Genomic DNA, 22,947 nt, shown 5'->3' on the forward strand with positions numbered 1-22,947 from the left:
ACTCAAAAAGTCTGAGATATTGACTTCAAACTGAAAGATCTCACTGAGGAGAAATGCAGTGCAATAAAACCACAACACTGGCTTTTTTTAGTTTTTTGTTAACTGTCATTCTTATTTTTTGCTCGGAACATAATTTGGAAAACTCATTGAGGTATTGATTTCTAACCTCGTATACAGATAAATATAAATACGGGTCACCTACCTGACAATGCAATTCGCATACCAAGTTTAAAGAATATACAAAATGGCATTAAAAGTAATTGATAAGAAACGATATAACGTAATATTTCTAGTAATGGTGACCTTTGGCCTGTTTACCATAAAATCAGTGGGGGTCGTATACCGACTAAGTTTGAATATTCGACAAAAAATCATTTTAAGTTGTTCATTGGAAACGAAAGCGTGACGTATAGCACATTACACACATGTCTTTGCAAATGTCAGCAACATAACATAGTTTGCGCGATGAAATAGGACTCTCAGGTTTTGATGGTGCTTTAAATAATATAAAAAAACGTGCTTGACATAATATACATGAACAAAAAGAAGTTCAAACACCTTTTAAAAATAGGTACTTTAAGATATGTGTACATTAGAAAAAGAGTATACAAATATATATTTAAACAATGCTAAACATCCGGATTAAGAGTACACAAAAAAACATACATATTTAAACAAAACAATGCTAAACATCCGGATTAGAATCTTGTTTGATGGACTCTGAAATCATTACCTGTTTTCACAATAACAGCCTTTATCGAATCATGACGTATTTTACATTTCTACAGATTTCCCAAAATATATTGACCTTTTCTTTTATAATTCGTTGACTTAGTTTCACGTTCGCCGGAACTAAAAAAAATATTCCGAAAAAGGAGCCATTTATTTGAGAAGGCATGGAAATGATTTGCTAAGCACCTACTGTATTATCTATAAATCGCTAACACTGTGCATTATCAACACACTTGCATTATTCACTCACTGAGTATTCATGTCAACATACTGTTCTTTTAAGCAAATGATCTAAAATGAACAAAAATGAACAAAAATGAAGTACAATTATACATCATGTTTATCGCATTTTTTGCAAAACGAGCTTTCTTTAGATCATGATATCACATTTGGATCATATAACGTGTAAGGCGGAGGGCTAACAAACTGTCCGCTTGTCATCGTCATTGTTGGTTGAAAGGACGGCCCCTCCGAGTCAGCTGTAACACCAATACATTGCTGGTGAGGTGCAGCCATGTAATCATGCCCGGCCAGATACGACTGGCATTGTGAGTACCGTATCCCACCACTTGAAGCAGTGTGCTGAGCATCCATTGGAACATTTGTGAATTGCGAATCCTGAAAGAACGTAATAGAAATAACTTTCATTTAGAAAACAATCGTAAACTTTGCGACATTTTTCTGGGAATAAATGCCAAGAATGGAGGAGCTACCCAAAGCACCCATCAAGACATTAAGCCACACACAGTCTAGTTATTTCATTCATGGGCCAAATCCAGGAACCCCCGCTTTTCGCATCGATTCGATATCAAAGTGAAAGGAAATATTATGCCATTGGAATCGCAAAAGAATCATTCAAAGAATGTGTTCAATTGAACAATGTATATCAGTGTCTCGAGTTGTCATAATACAATTTCTCCCACCTCAGATAAATAGATCCATTAATTTAACCATGGGCCACGGGCGAAGATAAAATGCCCGTATGGAACTTCTTTTAATGGTCACCACATTGTAATTACCTCCCTTGTTGAAGACTGTCGTCTGTTGCGTCTGTTTGAAGCGCATCATGGAAACCTTGTTTTGTGGTAATATTTAGAACGCTAGTTAATTATTTCTTGTTCAAATGTCACCAGAAAACAGTTTTCACGCACCTTTCAAGAAATAATGCTTCACTCTTCTTGAACTATTTAAAGACCGATCAGACAATTTACATACTCTGAATCACTAAGCACAAAAGAGTTTCAGCAAAAAAATACATTTTTACTTAATTTTGTTTAACTGAGGTGGGAGAAAAAGCATCTACCATAACCGCTCGTGTAAGATAGGTTCATCCCGACCCTCGCACAGGGTGTTTTGCGGAAACTCACCCCCTACGCTCGGGTCGGAATGAACCTATCTTACACCCTCGGCCATGGAAGATACTTAAAGTCTTTGCATTGAATTTCGATACAACGCTGCCTTGACCTGCATTTTGTTAGCCTAAGAAATGCTTGAAATAAAACGAGCTTACGTTAGCTTGCCCACCACTCGTAGATATCTGTTGATTCATCACGACTGCCGCCTCAACATTTTGCTGAGAATGGTTCCTATCCACCATATCCATGAAGCAACAGCCGTACTTGTAAGAAATGCAAAACGTGTAAAGGTTCAAAATCGAAAGGAATATCGTGATGATCATTATTATGATCGAAGCTGCTTCGAAGTTGCTGGGGTCGCTATTATTGGAGAAGGCTTTTCTTGCCAACGTCATGAAGAACCAACTGTACCCAAACATCAGTAGGTAGAGCATGTTGCAGATGAACAACCACACATACACACAGTAACGTCCGCTTGTCTGAAAAGGGATAGCATCCGACACTGCTCACTTTAATTAACACAAGTCACTCCAATATTTGCAAGCTGGAATGGGAGTTACAAAATTAAGCAAAAAGAAAGAAAGAAACTATATATTCATACTATATTTATACTATGCTATTTTTCCTATGTTGTGTTAAACTGCACTATACTGTACTGTACTGTACTGTACTGTACTGTACTGTATACCAACACTTTGGCCATGCTGGAAATTCTTAGCTTGCCCACGGGCAAAGATAAAACAAGTACCCTTATGGAACTCCTTTTTTATTGTCATCACACAATTACCTCCCTTGTTGAAGACCGTCGTCTGTAGCATCATGGAAACCTTGTCTGGTGGCAATATTTAGAATCCTATTTAATTGTCTCGCTTCAAATGGCACTATAAAAAACTTTTCACGCTCCATTCAAGAAATAATGCTGCACTCTCCTCATAACTATTTAAAGAAGGATTTGACTAGCAACATAATCTGAATCACTGCGCGCATATCCAAGGCAGCCACGAATTATCACATATCTATACCCACATTATTTTCACTAGGCACAAAAGGGTACCATCTACCATAGCCGCTCGTGTAAGATAGGTTCATCCAAACCCTCGCGCAGGGCGTTCTAAGGAAACTCGGTAAACCTCGTTTCCGCCAAACACCATACGCTCAGGTTCGGATGAACCTATCTTACACTCTCGGCCATGAACGATACTTATAACCTCGGGTTGGAGAAATAATGATCAATATAAATAACGTAATCATAATTGCACACAACATTATGTTGTATTCATATAATGGAATGACGAAATGACAGAATAAGATGCAAATGTGCGTAGCGAGGCAGTAACGGAGTTCTATTATTTACCATGCTATGGTATACTACGCTATTAAAATAACTGAATACATACTACTACTACTTTTGGTTATTGTAGAATATTTGTTCACACAGGAACTTTTCAAATAGTTCATAGACGACTTTTAACAAACGTATTTGATTAAGCGAAATTCAAATAAATTTCTTGTATTAAAAACTTATGAGAGATTCTGCTCCTCATATACACAAGTGTCTTTAACAGCCGTTGTTATACAACATTTAAGAAGCTATATCTTATAGATGGACTGTGTATAATTACCTTTAAATAAAACGTATTATACAGTTTACTACAGTCGCTTATTTACCTAATGTTAAGTAAGAAAGAAAGCAACAAAACAACAAAGTGATAAGTTAATTACTGACCGTATTCTTTGCACCCTTCGAATAACAACAACAGTAACAGTTTAGGGGGCTTATTACACTCTGAAAGAAAGGAAAGTAAGAAATCCTTAATGCTTGCTTATACACTTATATTTACACCTTAACTTCCATTCCTTAAATAAACTGCCTTTCGGCAATTGCGTTTATCAATCAATGAACGCAACATCTTCGGATATGTTCGGATCGCAATTCATTGCATAACGATATACATGAAAACTATTGATCTTGTTATTGTTTGTATTGTGTCAGCAGATCCCGTAAAATATAAATCAACATTTTAGAAAGTGTTAACTTATTATATATTAAATGTATTGTTGTAATAAGTTTTTCAAATTTACGTTTAAAAGTGATTTCAAGTGGTTGCTCTTTTCCCGCGTTATTGTAAAGTCATTTGAAAAAATGTTCCCGGTTGCAGTCCTGTCGTTCTATTTACCGATGCATTGGAATGGAATATGAATAGGAATGCATTGCGGGGTTGATGTCATTATCGGGGATATGAACGCAATTGGGCTGGTCAAAGTATGCGTGGAGTCTACACTACTACACACACTTTGACCAGCCCAATTGCGTTTATATCCCGATAATGACATCAACCCGGGCAATGCATTCCTTAAATACACTTGAATATTTGAACTTATTCCAAGATATAATGTTGTTTTTATATGGTCTGAATATTACGAAAAGGGTAATGGAATACACAACACAAATTGTAAGGACGGTGAAATGACATGTATGAGGTAATTTACAACTGGACTCACACTAATCACTCTTAATGCGAATTCAATCTAAATTTTACAACTACTACCTGAATAGAAACACATTTGATTAAACAAAAATGGAAGCTCCATTTTTATTGCATTTTAGGCAACATGGACAGAAACCTTTCTCTGTTTAAGGAAATAAATTGTATTTGTATTATATGTTACATGCATGCCATGCCATGTTTGTTTGTAAATTAGTTTTTATAAAGATTAATTATTTAGCAAACATATGTCAAATAAATGTTCTGTCCTATATATATCAAATTGTTGCAATCAGATTTTCACTTTTATATCCACTTGTGCTACCCTTAATATGGTAACAATGAGTTTGGTTTACTCATATATACACTAGTGCTACCATCATTAAGGTACTCTTCCACTGCATCTTCTGATACCCCCGATATTCAACTACGATATGCTCCGTTATGCATCGTTGAATACCCCCGATCTACTAATACCCTATGCGTTGGTTTGTACCGTGGGCAATTTGGCTACGAAAAGTTTGTTCTCATGAAAAATAATGAGTCAGTTTCATTGGTTCCGCAAGGTACCAGATGCTACTGGTTTGCTGCATTGACACTGATTTTTATTTCTAAGAAGATACTACTAAAATATGACAACATTGAATAAGGTTGTCATGCTCGGCTTACAAACTTAATACACTCGAGTGGGTCTCTAGCAACTACTTAAATGCTCCTTGGGCCATAAAGAGGAACAGCTTCAAGTCGGAGTCTAGACTAGTGCCTACACTCGTTAAGGTCCCACAGCTTCACAGTTTCATTTTACTCTCATCATATGAACACATATGTGGTTTTAGGTGAATAACACGAATATTATACAATTCAGAACTTGTTTTGCTTGATGTTAAAGTTCATGTTATACCCGTATGATTGAAAAGGGAAGTTAATATACTAATTGTTTTGATATACTGTATCGTTATTGATTACACTGTGAATAAAGAATATGATTAGGATTTCCCGTTTAACTTGTGTGTCTATTGAATGAAATTACATCTTCGAGTTCAGTATCTACATAGCTTGTAGTTCTACAGCCGTATTGTGTGTGTGTGCGTGTGTGTGTGCGTGTGTGTGCGTGTGTGCGTGTGCGTGCGTGCGTGTGTGCGTGTGTGCGTGCGTGGGCGTGCGTGTGTGTGCTTCCAATTAGATACCAAAGTAACATGAAAAAATATGTATTGATTTACAAAGGCTTGGGTAGGAGGTCACATATATTAATAAACATTGTATACTACAAATGACTAACTCAATCTTCTCTACTAACACTACCTAAGATATGAATGCATTCAATCGGATCTTAAGCGTTACTCACACATATGATGGTGACAAACATCAAGTATCCAAAAAACGGATGGAATATATTCTTTAAGGCCAGGATAAAAACCACGAAACTGAAGAGGGTAAGTATTCTTGTGCTCCATGCTGCAAAACGAACTAGTAACTTGGTACGTTTAGTAGACCTTTGATGTTGTGCGCTTCCGGCAGCTGAAAATATAGTGATACTCTTCAAAAGGTCGACCGTTTAAATTGAAAATAATGGCATTCGTAAGAATGTTGTGTTTGCAGAACCAATCGAAAGACCGAAAATGTCATGATTCGATTTTTATTGGGTCCGTCCGGAATGTGCAAACATGTTTTGTTTTATAGCTGCGTCCTGTTTAAGTCTGCGAATCCAGAATACTAGCAAATTGTATTCTTATATCAGCAGCAACATTTTTTAAACACCACTCCAAGGAAGTATACCTATTATGTATATACCTTATGTAATTTAAACTTTCAAAAGCTATTTTAAGTTTTTGATGTTAAGTTGTATTTTCTATACCACAGATAATCAAGGTCTTTTATAAATTCTTGAATTTGTCATTATACTTCAATCAACACGTCTTTGGAAAATAAATTGAATAGGGGATAAATGATTTAGGTAAATACATATACATTCATTCAGTGTGTCGTCTGCATGACTGTGCCATCCTGAGAAAATTAATGCGTACAGTAATGTTATTTCATTGTTATTACATTTAATACATTATTACTTTAATTCAAAGCTAGTTATTGAAGTTTTAAAAGTAAAAAAAAAAAAGTGGACGGCAAAAACACTTTTGCGTGACGCATATACGAACACCTACTCGTATTACTATTATTATTCTGTTAAATGGACGCCAATCCTTGTAAAGAACAATACAGTTGATAAATATTAAACTAATAACAACTATAACATAAGCCTTGATGGAAATGTATTTTCATAGTTCGGGTGAAAACATATGTGCAATGTGTCGTTTGCATTTCTAGTTAACTCAATTAATGTGTCTTTTTGTCTTGATGTCCTACAATTTAGGATTGGCGCTGTCTTTTTAAACATTTCTTGCTAAGGCTCACTTACTTCTTTTTAAATTGAACATTGGTTTTATGCACGATTTGTACTATATAAAATATACATGTATGTAATGTATTGTACACCCTCATGCTGGCGCTCGACTTCAGGAAAAGGTAAAGGTTTGGAATATGTAAAGTGAATAGTGGAAAGGCAAAATGAGTTCCACTGCACTTGAAATGAATGCGCTGTGTGCCATTCAAAATAAACACAAACGTATAATTTGAAAAATAACTTAAATGATTCCATACACTACAGAAATAATAATACGGCATCCATCTAAGTTTACCTGATTAAAGATCTTAAGAACAAAAATGGTTCCAATCGTCTGGCTTGTTAAAACACAACATTTTGTATATACCATGATATAACTATAACATACATTATATTTTAGATTGATATTTTTAACTGAAAGGCATATTCATATTTAGTTCACTTGCTTACCTTGTGTATGCATTTTACATTTGTCGTATATTACTTCCTTATTTAATTTAATTGTACATGTAATTATAATTAAATCCGACTGCTTTTAAATAATTTATTTTTAAACAGTACACCTTGCACTTGAAACAAGACGTTGATCAACGTATATGCTCCAAATAAATACCTAAATACTGAAAAAAAGATTTGTACTGAAATCTTTAGTACAGTCAAAATAGCACCGAAACTCGGTATTGTTAGATCGGAATATTTATGTCCTTTTTTCAATTGCGTTCTGTAGCTATATTTAGTAAAATCGGAGAACACCGCAACTGCGTTACCTTCTTAAGTACTGAACAATGATCGGGTAGTGTTAATCAAAGCACTGAAAGTGCTGAATGCGGCAATGCTTTGATTATATCGATGGTTTGTTGACTAAAAGCGAAAACAAATAAAAAACTATTGTCTTGAACCTAAAACCTTATATAACCTTTGGTTCAAACGATTAAGTCAAAATTTAAAAGTTGTGGTAGTATGTAAATTTTTGACTGTGTAAAACATTGAGCCAACCGGGTCGATATTCATGTTCTATAAAATTAATGATCCAGCAGACACAACAACGTTGAAAGCCATTCTTCAATGTTAAAATGTGGGTGAAAAATGATTGATTTGGAAAGTGTTGTAGACGCTGAGATTTTCAAAGTTAAAACAAATGTAAATTGTGTTATTAAAATTTACATAAACATTAGTCTTAGGCTTACATTAAGTATGAATATTTGCAAATAAGACTAATAATCTCTCCCAAAATGCTCGATTATTATCTGGTTGCTTAGGAAATCATTTTTGCTATAAATGTCGGTAGATTATCAGTTGTATCTAAGGTAGTGGTTGGTTACTGTGAATGTAGCTGCAATGGAAGAAAATGGTTGCTCAGAAAGTCAATGGTTGTAAAGTTAGTCAATGGTTGCTAAGGAGGTCATCAGTTGCTTAAGAAGTTAGTGGTTGTTTAAGAAGTTTTTATTTGCTATGTAAGAGGTCATTGGTTGATAAATGAGAAAGTGGCTGCCGAGGAAGTGATTGATTGCTAAGAAAATCATTGGTCTCTTAATAAGTAAATGGTTGATAGGGAAGTTATTAGTTGCTAAGGATGTCCTTGGTTACTAAGGAGGCCGTTGTATGCTAAAGAAGATAGGGGTTGTTAAGAAAGTAATTGGTTGCTAAGGAAATCATTTGATGCTTTTAACTGAGTGGTTGATAAGGAAGTTATGGTTGTAGTTAGTTTCTTAGCACTCATGAGGCTAATACTAGTATTAAAGGTCTTGGTCTTGTGATTTTAGATGAGATATAATTGGATCCCTGGGTTGGTATTCATCAGTCATTTCCTAACATACTAGTAAGTCATTTCAAAGTTAAGTATATTCCTGGTTATAAGATATTTTATGAATACCAGCCCAGGGGCCTGGTCAGTTTTGACTCCAGGGGCATTATTTGAACAAGTTTGGTTAGAGCCACACCATGAAGCTAGCCTGTGGAATGGAGTTTAATAGAAGATTTTTAACATTAGACTATAAAAGTATATGGTAAACCTGGAGCCACATGTACAGGGACAGTTTAGACAAACATGTGGCTTCATTGCTTATTTCAACAGTCAGTGGCTTGCGGTTTCAGAGAAGAAAAAAAGGGCAAACACGCTTTGGCAACAGGAACATATTTTGAACTATTTTAATTAACAGCCATTACATGAGGCTACATACAAGTTATCAAAAGTCTTGACCTTTTGTTTTAGAGAAGATTTTCAAAGTTACTATATGAGTATGAAGGAAACCAGGAACCGCCTGGGCAGGGCCACTTCTGACCACAGAGCCATTATTTGAACAATCTTATTGTGCCATTTTGCATCGAAAATGTAAAAGAAATCCACAGGCGGACTGAGGAACACCGCCTACCGCGCATAAGTTGCTTGTTTAGAGGTTGTGTAAGCATCAATTTCAAGCAGATTAGTGTCGATGTCCATGTAAAGATTTACACCTTTGCAAAGAATAGTTGTTATCGGTTTGATTGTTAAAAAAAGAAGTGCAAAATGTTGCAATGTTTTAGATGGCGAATTTGCTCAGCACATTTTGAGAGTAAAAGGACTTCACAGCTTATTCCTACCCTTAATATTCCAGGTTTGATTTTGCAATGATTAAAACCGGCCATCACTACTATATAAGTTTGATACATATGCGAAATCTGAGTGAGACAGACGAAGAACATTTGTAGTTCATCCCTATATTTGGTTGAACCTGTTATGACCACACATTTGCACTTTGCACACTTATTCATCGGAACTTTATGTGGATGTGTGTACGTCATAAATCATAATACATGTATGTTCTTACCGTAAGTGTAATATCAAATGTGCATGCCCTTATAAAACGCACTTGAGGGTCCATTTTCCAATTCTGTTACATGAATAATGATGAACTTAACCCTACTCCCCCCCAAAAAAAAAAAACAAAAAAAAAAAAAACAAAAAAAAAAAAAAAACAAAAAAAAAAACGATGAAAAGCATTTATACGAACCCATTTTAGAGCATCTGTTCACGTCATGCGTTTATTTTCTGAGTGCCATAAAAATTGCAGAAAGTTGTGTATTAATATTTTTTTTTAAATAGTTATATAGTCGTTCTTGTTTAGCGCGCGAGATCTTATACAGAAATACACCCTGCTCGTTTAATATGACATATATGGTAAATTCCTGTTTTAAACTGATGATGATGTATTTGGAAACTCATTTTCGGACGGATTCACAATTCACAACAGATCCATTTAAAGAAAAGCATGCTCGAGCCTTCTTTTGTTTGATATAAGCGTTTGCACGGGATTGGTCACAAAAGTTATGATATGATAAATATACTCTGCTCTGGTAAGATATTTTTAAATATTGTCATCCTGTTAGCAAGGTTCAAACACTATGATGTTTAGAATTTATTTTAAAATATAAAACTGTTTCCTTGTAGAGTCTATTTCATTGATTATTTTTAAGATATATCTTAAATGTTCTATTCTGAATTGACAAAACAAAACATGTACATTCAATGCTGGAAAACCACATTTGACAGATAGGGAAACAAAGCAAATTATATATGATCAAACCTAGATAAATAAATATGTTGACAAAAACGGGACACAAATACTCGCATTCATGTTAAATAACTGGCACAAATTATACAATACATACTATTAGAAAGAATCTGTTGGTTTCATGTTGTACAATTTAAAAAAAAATCAGTTGGTTTGTTTCACCTTTTATGTCCGTGTATTGAACATTGTTTTAGTGTTTTTTGGCAATTACTTAAACCTCGTGTATTGGATTTAAATGGATGTAGTTTGTAACAATGTATTTTTGCTATTAACCTTTGCATTTAATTTTTTATTTTGATAATAACCACCGTGTAGAACAACTGGAATACAATTTTAAAACGGAAATAACTGGGACGTGCCATGCAGCCAAAAATGTAACAAGAAATCTGATTAAGTGACACGGCGCGAGAGAAAAACAAATTACAAACGACCCAAACAGAGCACGCATGCGTCATTTCATTTTTTTATCCATAATACTGATGCATGTTATTTATCTTAGATGTATTGTATGGCAAACCATGCCGTTGCTAGGCTAGCAGAGTATAACATTTGTGTCTAGGGTAAATTCAATAGATGTTATTGTACCTTATCGTTCTGCTAACAAGCATATCAGATAACAACTCAACGAACAAGTTTAAATTCACAAAGAAAAACAAGTTTTGGTAAAACAAGAAGTCGATAACAGAACAGCAATACAAATATATATTCTAAAAAGATCCACTCAGATATGATTGGCACACGTTCGAGAATAAGGAGTCAAAAATGGGACATTCAACAAATATTACTGATATTATAGAAATAAAATTACAAGCATCCCACTACGTTTTCATTTGATGTTTTTCACCCTGTGGTCAACTCGCACCCTAGGTGTTTTAATTATTTTAGATATATATACATCAGGTTTTACATACAGTCAACATATGCAACTTAAGCACTATAAAGCTTTGAAATATCACACAACAGCGCTACACACAAGTACATAAATGTTTTAAAAATATATAATTATACATTTCACCAAAAGGTTATTTACATGGATATTTTATTAAAATGTAGATTTATAAATTTGGCATTACATTGTTTGAAACAACAGGATTAGATTAGCTTGGTTTGTAGTGTTGTTAAATTTACTGACATTTCACTTTGGGATGTTTACAAATATGATTATCGTTCAGTTCTATCATTGTTATTGCCTGATGTGACGATGTATTTTGGCAAGAAACGGGCTTTTTTATTTGATCACTATTGTTTCACATTTGGAGTGGCTTCAGAGTATGGTGGAGGGCTGACAGACTGTCCACTCGTTCCCGCCAGTGTTGATTGAACGGACACGCCCGGATATGGCTGGTATTTGGAGTACTGCACCCCTGGGTTGGTATATGTTTGCTGGGCACCTACTGCAGCATTTGTGAACTGCAAACCCTAACAAAATGGATTAACACACCTTCTTTATTTTATTTGTATCATGTAACTCGTTTCATTATGTACCAACTAGTATCTATCACTATGGCAAAGTCAATTAAAGACATATATTAAGAAACATTTGGCAGTTACTTATTCGATAAGTAGTGCGTCCAACTAAAATATGAAATAGTGATTTAGTTGTTGCGATATAGATACACTATAAGTAAGTAGCTAGAAAGGTCAAAATGCAGTGACACCAGGTTTTCCACTTATGTAATCAGAAAAATGGGCAATTTTAAGTTTTGGGGGATCCAGTTATTTAGCACATTCGTTTGGTAATAACAGCTTCCCTGACCACACTCTTAAATCCAATTCCATGGTAACTTTCCATATAAGCATCATATACACTGAAATTCTTGACCCGAAATGCAATCCTAAAATATGTTTTAATGTGCAACATACCAAGTTTCATCACTGTAATGAACTAATAACTTGAATTATTTAGCATAATCTTCGTATGCAACAAGTTTCATCACTATACATAAAGTATATGTATATTAGAAACAATCGTTTGTATAAATTTAGTAGCAGCGACCTTGACCTTAATCCAAACAACCTAAAGCAACTCTAATGTTTGTCTTCATATAAGATTAATACACCACAAGTCTCATTTCTATACATCGATTGCATAAAAAGGTATTAAGGTAAACAGTAATTGGTTTCTCTTTTTTGTAACAGTGACCTTCATCGTTTTATTTACCGACCCCAAAATCAATCCAAAGCAAAGCTATCTCATCCAATTATAGTTACATTGACCTTGACTCAACGATCCCGAATGCAATCCCAGTAAATGTAATTTTAATTAGCATTATTTATACCAAGTTGCGATTTTTTTATTGAGCGGGAACCATTTTACTAATTGAGTGACTTTGACAAAACCAAAACAAAAAAACATTCGCAAGCTACATATTTACATAAGGAACATACACACCAAGTTTCAAAATCGGAAAGCACCTGTTTAAGTCCCGCTTATGACGCCAGGAGTTGTTGTGACACATCTGGTTAACATGTGATGCTAAACATTTATAGATTAATGTGATAAACTAGTTATACGTTGTCACTACACCACAAATGATTTAAAAAATATAATGATTAAAGCCACGAACTTACGTTACCCGGTAGACCTCCCCCAACAGTAGTTATCTGTTGATTCATCACGACTGCCGTTTCAACACCTTGCTCAGAGTGATACCTATCTATCTCATGCATGAAGCAACAACCGTACTTGTAGACAAGGCAAACCGAGTAAAGGTTTAACATCGTAAGGAAGAACGTGTCGATTAAGGAAAATACAAATATTGTGTACAATAAAGCCATGCTGTCGTTAGTATTGGAATTGTAGTCAGAGGGATATGGTGAACTTTTTTCGTAATAAAAGTCATCTTTGTAAATATAGTCTCTGCCTCCTGTTCTTCCCCAAAGGAGCAATATGTACCCAAAAATTATGACGTAGCCTATGTTGCTCGTGAACATCCACACGTAGACACCACAATGTCCCATTACCTAAAAAAGATGTTTAATGTGGCTCATTAATATGTATTTGCATCCCTATTGCATTTCTTATATACATGCGTTTTCTTCCAATTTCATGTCATTCGATGAAAGACAAATCTTCGGAATAACTCAATGGCAGTACAGAAACGACGCTTTTGTTTGTTAAATGGGGTCGAGGAAAAAAGTGACGTCATTGAAGCTGCCGATGTTCAACCGGCCAAAACATACGCTACGTCCAAATAAATTTGAAGCGTTTTTTTACAGATTTGGTTTTTCATTTTTTCAGAAATATTTTGCGTATAATAAGTGCAAATATAACAATTGCAAACAATTCGTCACTGCACATACAATCGTTAAGTCGTTTAGACATTACATACCGCGCCAAGACCAAAACCTTTTTTTACACACCGATTTCTATTAAATTCAATCTTAATATTTGTACGATATATATTAATTAAAAAAGTTACGTACTTGCTCAGTCTTTGTGTTTCTTGAACAATCAGAATAGCAGCAACAGCTGAAGTTTAACGTGCTCACAACACTCTGAAAGAAATATTCAATACATCTTCAGTGTTATTTGATGGCAGTGAAGTTGACTTCTGAAATATCTAAGGAAGAAAAAAGTGGGGTTGATAAGTTGACAATAGGAGAATAAAGCGACGAGGACGACTGTTTTTAAAACAATCGACGGAAACTAATATGGAGTGGAACCTTGTACAATTTTTGAAAAGCTTTTCGAGCAAAATATTTACAACTATTTGCCCGAGATCGGGAAAGGACCAGTCAACTATTTCCTGAGGCCAAAATGCATTTGTGAACTATATTTTGGCAATCATTAATTGGGTTGAAAAGATAAGAAAACAAATATACAGGATAAGTGGAATTATTATTTCACCAAACAAATAACGACTAACCGCCAAAAACATTCCGTTAGTTCACACACACATTCACTTTTTATTTTGTCACGGTAACATATCGTTACAACAGACATGTTATAACATATACAGGCAATTGGGTAAACAACATGACGGAAAATAACAATTTAGGCAATTTTACCACCGGGTACAGTGACAAATCGCTAACAGGCATGATTAAGGAAATCAATGTAATACAAAGGTGTACAACTTAAGAATTTGGCATGTATACTGCTCGTTGATCTGCTAACAGATCTGTAGTAAAAACAAGTCCCTTAAACTCGGGATATTTTATGAATGGAAATTCGCCTCGTTTCGTTGTTAACGGTACAAAAAGCACGTGCAGAAATTTATGAATGGTGTAAGTGGTCTTGGACTTGCTACAAATTTAATATGAGATTATTTAGATTTAACTAGTTATGAAAAATGGACTTTGTAGAGATAATGATCGCTGCGTGATTTGGAATATAAGCCTCGAGGTAAGAAAAAGAAGAGTAATTAAGTATTGTTAAAATTTCACGTGATTCATCAAATATCTGGCGAACTTCGACAGATTAACGAGAGTTTTTTTATTACTTGTACTTAGGAGCTCGCTATATTTGGATGCTGCCAATAATATCATGAAATGAAGCTTTTTCTTTGATCCTGAAAAATTGTGCACGTTAATATGTAATGGTAGCTGTCGCCAATGTCTGACTGACAGAGCGGACACCGCCTGTGCGTGTATTCTATTCCTTGCCATGCTAAAGTTGGAAATTTAAAATTACATGATCTAAGTTTGTATAAATTTAAAGCATGATTTAGTGGAATGATAGTTAAACACTTCTCTTGTGTAATCGTTTGCTTAAAGCTACTATAAAATAGTCTTTTATTCGACGATCTCATTTTTTCGTGCCAAAATTGTAAGTACTGGTCTTTTAATATTTTCGTTATACTATAACTTGTGAACTTAACATTTACGTTTATTTGATTTTCGAACAAATTTGAATTACCAGTGGAGTCAAAAATAAACTTTATTTAATTAAGCCATTTAAAATTTAGGTTACTTTGTCGCATCGAGCGGTAAACTATTGATGCGCGTATAAGTCCTCAAATAGTACTAGTTTGGTCCAATAAGCAATCATTCTATTTTGAATTGTAATTTTAAGCGGTTCTCTGCCAAGCTCGCCATATAACATATGTGCAGGTGTACTTTTCCTTGAATTTGTTATTTTCCTTAAAGATCTAGATGATTTTTTTCATAAATTTCGGTAATCTCAAATCTTAGGATTTCACAAGAGTAAGTTAATATAGGAACAATAGTATGATCAAATAGTTTAAGTTGAAGATCAATTGGTAAGTCAAGTTTATTAATTCTTCTGTATAGGAAATGAAAAGCCTTTTTTGCTTGTTGGGCTAAATGTTCTTTGGCTTTATTAAATTTCCCAGTTGGGCTAAATACCATTCCTAAATACTTATAGTTATCAACGATTTCTAGCTCTTCGTTGTTCAGTGTAAATCTATAATGTCTCCACGATCTTCTGTTCGCCCCAAATATCATGACCTTTGTTTTGTTTATGTTGACCTCGAGCTTCCAATGCTGACAATATTCGTTAAAATCACTAAGGCATTTCTGAAAATCGTGTTGTGATCTGGCCAGTATAATTGTATCATCGGCGTACAAAAGGACAAGAATTTTTAAATAGTTCGTTAAATCTTAGTGTTAGAAATAAGAATCTGAGCCCGTCCTATTATCAATTTTTCATTTACTATTTAAATTGTATATTGCCTGTTTATACTATGATGCTTTTATTTGAAAGGTTTTATGACCGAAAATGAACAAGAATAAAGGTCACATTTTACCGACAGAAATACCTTGTTTCCAGATAATGCAATTTTTTCTTAAATATTGAGCAATGAATTCATACATCAATATTTACATTCGTACTAGATTTTCTGAACCATACAATTTGAATTCATTATGTATGAACCTGTCGATTTTTCGTGACCTTTGTTGGCGGCGTTTGGCAAGAAAGCGACACTCTGATTGGGCGTTGGTGAATCACCGTACGTATAAATCTTACTACTTTATGGCTAAATATAGCACGGCACATGTACATAAGCAACTGATAAAAAGACATAAATATATCCTATTTAAATATTTTAACAAGTTAAATAATGTCGAAATGCATTTTTCCATCATTGGAAAGATGTAATGGTATCTCTTATACTATAGAAGAACATTTTAAAATTACATAACGTATTATAAAACAACAGTGAAATACATGAAATGAATGGAGACTGTCAAAGTGTCATGTATTTGTCGAGTAAAAACAATTGTCAAAAAATTAAACTTCAATTTGTTGGAAAACGTTAAATGAAAAAAAAAAAAAATATGACGCTATTTTTTTTTATCTTGAACTGAAAGTTATCCATAAAGTCACCGTGACCACAATTTTCTTGCCAACTCACATGGGTCACGCATTCGTTAAACAGGAGTTAAAATATATCAGTAATTTCTTGATTATAAAAGTATTACAACCAAAATCACTGCCACCACCAAATATTTTATGCGCGCTTTATGGATTTGTAAAATCGTGGCCGAGTTTAAATTGTATAAACGAACGACAAATAATAATTAACCCTTAAATAATAACATTTAAACATGCCGGTTATACACCTCATTCATTAAAAACTAATTCTGAATAAAAACCATTAGAAAAATGAAATAATATAGTTATTTTTGTCATTGAGTTCATAATTAAATGCTTATGATAGATTTGACCTCTGCCCACTACTTACAAGGATGGCTGTAACCATCAAACAGAGTCCAAACACCATTTCACCGACTACAGCAAACGACACGATGCAAAACGCAATGCTGAGGAGAGCTAGTATTCGTGTGGCCCATGCTGTTATACGGATACACCTCTTTGTACGTTCAATGGATCTCGTGCTCTCTACACTTCCGGCAACTGCAATAATAGTCGTATTCGGAATGTTAACATTTTTAATGAGCTATTTTCAGTGCTAAGAATTCACTTGATATTAACTAAATTCAATTTGATTTGTAAAATAAAACTATTTCTGTACACCAAAAACATCTCCGAAAGTAACATGGCTCTTTAGGTCGTACACATTTTGGATAAACAAGTTGAGGAACAACTTCGGTGTTATGGTTTATCAAAGGTTAGTTTTGATTTGAATATGACTGTACGTTTATTGATTTTACTAAAGCTTTTGACTACATTGTAAGGGAAAATCTTTGGTTTAAAATATATAGACTTGGTATTCGGGGTAGACTTATAAGTTATAAAACCCATGTATAGTCATGTATATACAAGAGTTAAGCTTCAGAACGACGTAGGTACTATATTCGAAAGTCATCTAGGGTGGCGGCAAGGTGAATGTCTTTCGCCAATATTGTTTTCTCTTTATATTAATGACTTGGAAGAAACACTTTATTTGAAGGGGGCAAAAGGGGTACTAATTTATTGAATTTTTCTTACTTATGTATGCAGACGATATTGTAATTTTTGCAAATTCTGCGTAAGAACTCCAATTTAATCTTGATATACTAGGTGAGTACTGCAAACAATGGAAATTAAAAGTTAATATAAATAAAACAAGCATTTTCAGTGAAAAGATATCCCCCGCCAACGATGGCTTGTTTGTGCTTGATGGCTTGTTTGTGCTTGAAGGTTAAATTTAATAAGTCAAGGGCAATAACTCTAAGGAAAATTGACCAATCCAAAAGAAAAGTAGACAGGCATCATCACAGTATGTTGGTTCTTATTTATTCCAAGTGTCATGAAATTCTACCAGCTAGTTGCATAGAAAAGGCTGCAAACATGGATCTTTTAATAAATCAAGGGCAAATAACTCATATAGAAATTACACAATCCAAAATATAAATAAACAGGCATCATTGCAGTATGTTGGTTCATATTTATTTCAAGTTTCAAGAATTTCTACCAACTAGTTACTGAGAAATGGCTGTAAATGAGAGTTTTTCAAAAAATCAAGGGCAATAACTCCAAGTACAATTGACCAATCCAAAAAATGAACAGGCATCATCCCAGTATAGTAATTCATATTTATTTTAAGTTTCATGAAATTCTGCCAGCTAGTGACTGAGAAATGGCTGTGAATGTGCATTTTTCAAAAAATCAAGGGCAATAACTCCGAGGACAATTGACCAATTTTTTTGGACGGGCATCATTGCAGTATAGTGGTTCATATTTATTTTAAGTTTCATGAAATTCTACTGGATAGTTACTAAGAAAACGCAGGTGACGGACGGACGGACGGAAGGAAGGACGGACGGAAGGAAAGACGGACGGACGGACGGACGGAAGGAAGGACGGACAACGCCATTTCAATACCCCCCTCCCTATTTCATAGGCGGGGGATAACAAAAGTGTCAATTTTTAGAAAAGGTGGAAGAGTGCCTAGAGATCTGGAGTTTTTATATGACGATGCCACCATTGAAATTGTAAATAACTTTACGTACTTAGGAATAGTTTTTACAACAGGAGGATCGTTTATGCAGGCCATAAAAACCTTAGCTGGTCAAGCGCAAAAGGCGATATACAAATTAAGAAAATACCTAAATAAATTCGTTAATATTACTCCAGAACATAAAATTGAGCTCTTCGATAAATTTATTAAGCCAATTTTGTTATATGGGTCTGAAGTATGGGGATCTATTAAAATAATTCATATAGAAAGGATACATACTCAATTTATCAAATATATATTATCTGTGAAAACTATTACACAAAATGATTTTATCCTAACAGAGACTATATATTCAGACACACAGCACTATAAGCATGATTAAGTACTGGTTTAAGGTTATTTGTTCTCCGGAACACAAATACATTAATCTTATTTATAAACTCATATTGGATGATATTGAGATTCGTCCTTTAAAACATAACTGGGCAACATAGGTTAAAAGTGTTCTAAGCTCATTGGGTTTCTATCATGTCTGGTTAGTACAAGGTGTAGGAGTCTACACGAGTTTTCTATCACTTTTTAAACAAAGACTAACGGATAATTGTGTTCAAAACCTTCATAGTAGGCTGACTGAATCTTCTAGGGCATTGTTTTATAGAAATATTTTTGGCTTTGATTTTCAGTTTTATTTAAAATGCGTTAATATTGAAAAATATAGGATTGCTCTCAGCAAATTGAGGTTATCATCTCATAGATTAAGTATTGAAACCGGTCGATGGAACCGTACAGATATTGATAATAGGATATGTCCATCTTGTAACATTTTAGAAGATGAATTCCACTTTCTTTTTGAATGTAACATGTATACCCATATTAGACAAAAATACTTACCTCGATACTATCGTCGTCATCCAAGCATGTATAAAACAATTGCGCTTTTTATGTCGAAGAATGTTAATGTAGTTAAAAATCTTGCAGTTTTTGTATTTAGAGCTTTTGAAATAAGGAAAGAGTTAACTATGTAGCGTAATAATTTATAAAGAGTTTAAGCCTTGAATTTAAACGCATATTACTTTCATTTCTTTGTGTGTATAGTTTATCTATGTGCTATACATGCTCGAATATTAAATGTTTTTACATTTGAACTATTGATTATGATCGCCATATAAATATATATTAGAATATGTATCAGCTTTTGCAATGATCAAGGGTCATTTCGACTTATTTCATTGAAACCATGTTTTTTGAATGTTTGAAATGAAATAAAATCATCTTCTATCTAAAATAATTATTAAATCGAAAAATAAAATAACTATCCTCAAACTATTGTGTGTTTACGGTGCCCAACCAACTCATTGAAAATGAGGTTACACCATGTATATTTGGTATCATTTAAAAGAATACCGCTTATTGATACTGATGTTGGAAATATACGGCCTAAAATGAATAATAATAATAATAATAATAATAATAATAATAATAATAATAATAATAATAATACTACTAATAATAATGATAATTTTATCGCAGTTTGTATTTTTGTTCTTTATTTCAACTGAAATCGGACGTGAAATAGAGAATGTTTCTAGGTAAAAACAGCTTGTTTCAATATTATTATCGCTATAAAACGTACTGCTTTCTACTTTTGAAAGTGCATGAACATCGGACAGACACCAAACAATTATCTATTCAAGTAACAAATAATCCGCAAGTCACAAGTCATGGTCCAAGATCACGAGTGTGTTTACAAACAAAAGCCAACGTTCAATGGATTTACTTCATGTGGATATATAAAATAACAAAGTGATGTAAGTTCAGAACTGCACCGGTTATGATGTGATCAATTTCTGTTGTAAGTGAGTTGTTGTTGTTCACCACAGAAATGAAATTAACTGTCGTTGAATGACGCACATTATTCAGCATTTGCTGGTGGGGTAAGTGTTCATGTAGATTTTTCCGCCGATTTTTTGCCAGTGTCATTATCATGCAAGGCGATGGAAATTGCTTGACGAGTTATTGTTGAGGTCGATTGTCGGTGGACTATTGATAGGATTCTGCAGCACGGTTTTTCCGACTGTTCAAAAAAGAAAAGAAGTCCGTTTTCGTGGTCACATGACCTACCAAATGTAGTTATACATCACACGGTCAACTATATTAATAAATCAAAATGTACATGGCACCTTGTTATTGGATCGATTTGTTTGGAGGTGTCATGAAACGTGTCATCATAAGAATAATTTGGAGGTTAAACGTTCATAAATATATCCATGGACCTATATGGTCGGTGCTAGATCAAAATTTTGCAAATAGGTTGTGAAAAGCGTTAAAGGTGCTATTGAACAAAGAATAATAATAAAGTTTATTTTACAAAAATGTGTTCAAAATTGTCCCTGGATGTTTCAGCTTAATAGTATATGGTATACATTTAAGTTTAAGATTTTGAATATAAATGTCACGTTCTTCAAACGTTTGATCGAACCCTTGATGCATCTTGGAATAGTCATTAACACAATAATGGCGAATTTAAGAGACTTGCTTGTCATTCCTCTTGGTTTTCCAGTTAGCGCAGTGATTGGCACACTTGCTTCTCACCTAAAGTTGGTTTCCCGGCATTGGCATGTGAACTTGGTTAGTGGTAAACAAGCGAACTGTTGGGTTTAATCCGGGCTCTTAGGTTGCCCTGTCAGCACAAGCCCACAAACTTGTATATCATCGTGCAAACGATAGTGACTTAGAATAAGCTTATATAAATGTCTTCGTACTTGTAAAATAAATAAAGTTTAATCTCATATAGTTCCATTTTTAGGAAGCAGTTTCCAATTATGTGAATTTAGAATTTTGGTTAGTTTATATTATTATTTTGGTATACTTGTAAAGGATTTTATTTGCGGCTGGAAAGAATATGTAAACATTATACAGCAAACAGTATTACAAGCAGGACATTTTGCATTGAAAGCATCTGATTCAATTAAAATAAGGACAAAAAATGAAACTTTCTCTATACTTTTTCAGTCATTTGTTTTACATATTAGTTATCAGACTTGACAAAATGATAATCTTTGTTTATCATCGGATTCGTTCAAATATGGTCTGATGGATCAAAATGCTATAATTTTGGAAAAAAGGTTGCCATTCAATTAAACCATGATTCGCACTTCTTAAATAAGTTTTCAACGTATTTACTAAAACTCATATTATTAACATCAAAATTTGATTTTTTTAATTGCTACATTTGTAAATGGTCAATGTATTTACTTACCTTGAGTATGCATTATTATTCGGCGTAATTTGTCCTTGTTTCTTATCAAGTAGTATTATTTGAATGAAACTGCACTTATCCTTCTTGAACAGTATACCCGGTAATAAAAGCAAATGTTTATCAAATTGTATCCTCCAAATATTAAGTGTTTCAATATTTAATTTATAATTGCTTTAAACCATAATCTTCTGAAAAAGATGGCGTCGGTTCTTTTTATCTAAGCGGATACAAAGGTTCATTCTCTCTTATCAGCTGCAAAAGTGCAATGGCTAGACATAACGTTAATAGAAAAATAGAAAGTAAATAGATACGATCGGTTTGAATTATACAGAGAGCGAGTTGCATAAGGTAATGCACTAATCAGAAATCGCAGGTGCGTACACCGAGACTTGAATGTAATATGAGATCCCAACAGCTGCCCCTGGCTTACTTTAAATAGTTGACTGTAGCCTCAGCTGGGTAATCTTGATCCTGAACATGAAAAAAACAACAACATTTTATGGGCTGATTATCACGTCATGGGACACAATACAACTATTAATCATGATTTGTCGACGACATTTCAACATTCTATAAAATCAAAAAATCCACTAGGGTTATAATTGACAAGAGAAGAAACTTTCCCAACACACTTCGTCATGAAAACGGTAAACGTCCAGTTTAGACATGAATTTTATAGCTAATATACCCATCCTAAGCATATTACTGCGTTCTGCGCAAAGAATAATCAGTTTTACATCGAAATTATACAAAAATCTTACCGGTTATTCCAAATTGTAGCATGAATCCGATTAAATATATACAAACCATCGCCAAAATTTCGCCATACACTGGTATTAATTGTTTTGCCCTTGTCA

General features: G+C 33.9%; 2 protein-coding genes across 4 annotated transcripts; both read right to left on the reverse strand.

Moving 5' to 3' along the window:
• Nucleotides 1-127: 127 nt before the first annotated feature.
• Nucleotides 128-7,696, reverse strand: LOC128224669 (uncharacterized). 2 transcript variants are annotated; one of them, XM_052934629.1, is made up of 5 exons: nt 7,422-7,696; nt 5,919-6,091; nt 3,814-3,873; nt 2,243-2,566; nt 128-1,350 (listed from the first exon to the last, which is right to left on the reverse strand). In XM_052934629.1, exons 1-5 carry the CDS (start codon nt 7,432-7,434, stop codon nt 1,108-1,110), a joined length of 813 nt encoding a protein of 270 aa, XP_052790589.1. In that variant the 5' UTR covers nt 7,435-7,696; the 3' UTR covers nt 128-1,107. The 2 variants fall into 2 exon arrangements, with proteins under 2 accessions (XP_052790589.1, XP_052790590.1); XM_052934630.1 differs by lacking the exon at nt 7,422-7,696 and adding an exon at nt 7,267-7,408.
• A 2,674-nt stretch (nt 7,697-10,370) lies between these two features.
• On the reverse strand, nt 10,371-22,322 carry LOC128224667 (uncharacterized). 2 transcript variants are annotated; one of them, XM_052934628.1, is made up of 5 exons: nt 22,091-22,322; nt 17,173-17,345; nt 13,949-14,020; nt 13,094-13,486; nt 10,371-11,932 (listed from the first exon to the last, which is right to left on the reverse strand). In XM_052934628.1, exons 1-5 carry the CDS (start codon nt 22,101-22,103, stop codon nt 11,762-11,764), a joined length of 822 nt encoding a protein of 273 aa, XP_052790588.1. In that variant the 5' UTR covers nt 22,104-22,322; the 3' UTR covers nt 10,371-11,761. The 2 variants fall into 2 exon arrangements, with proteins under 2 accessions (XP_052790588.1, XP_052790587.1); XM_052934627.1 differs by having other exon boundaries at nt 10,371-11,941.
• Nucleotides 22,323-22,947: the final 625 nt, after the last annotated feature.

The sequence above is a fragment of the Mya arenaria genome, chromosome 17 (assembly GCF_026914265.1).
Source record: "Mya arenaria isolate MELC-2E11 chromosome 17, ASM2691426v1".
Taxonomy (NCBI): domain Eukaryota; kingdom Metazoa; phylum Mollusca; class Bivalvia; order Myida; family Myidae; genus Mya; species Mya arenaria.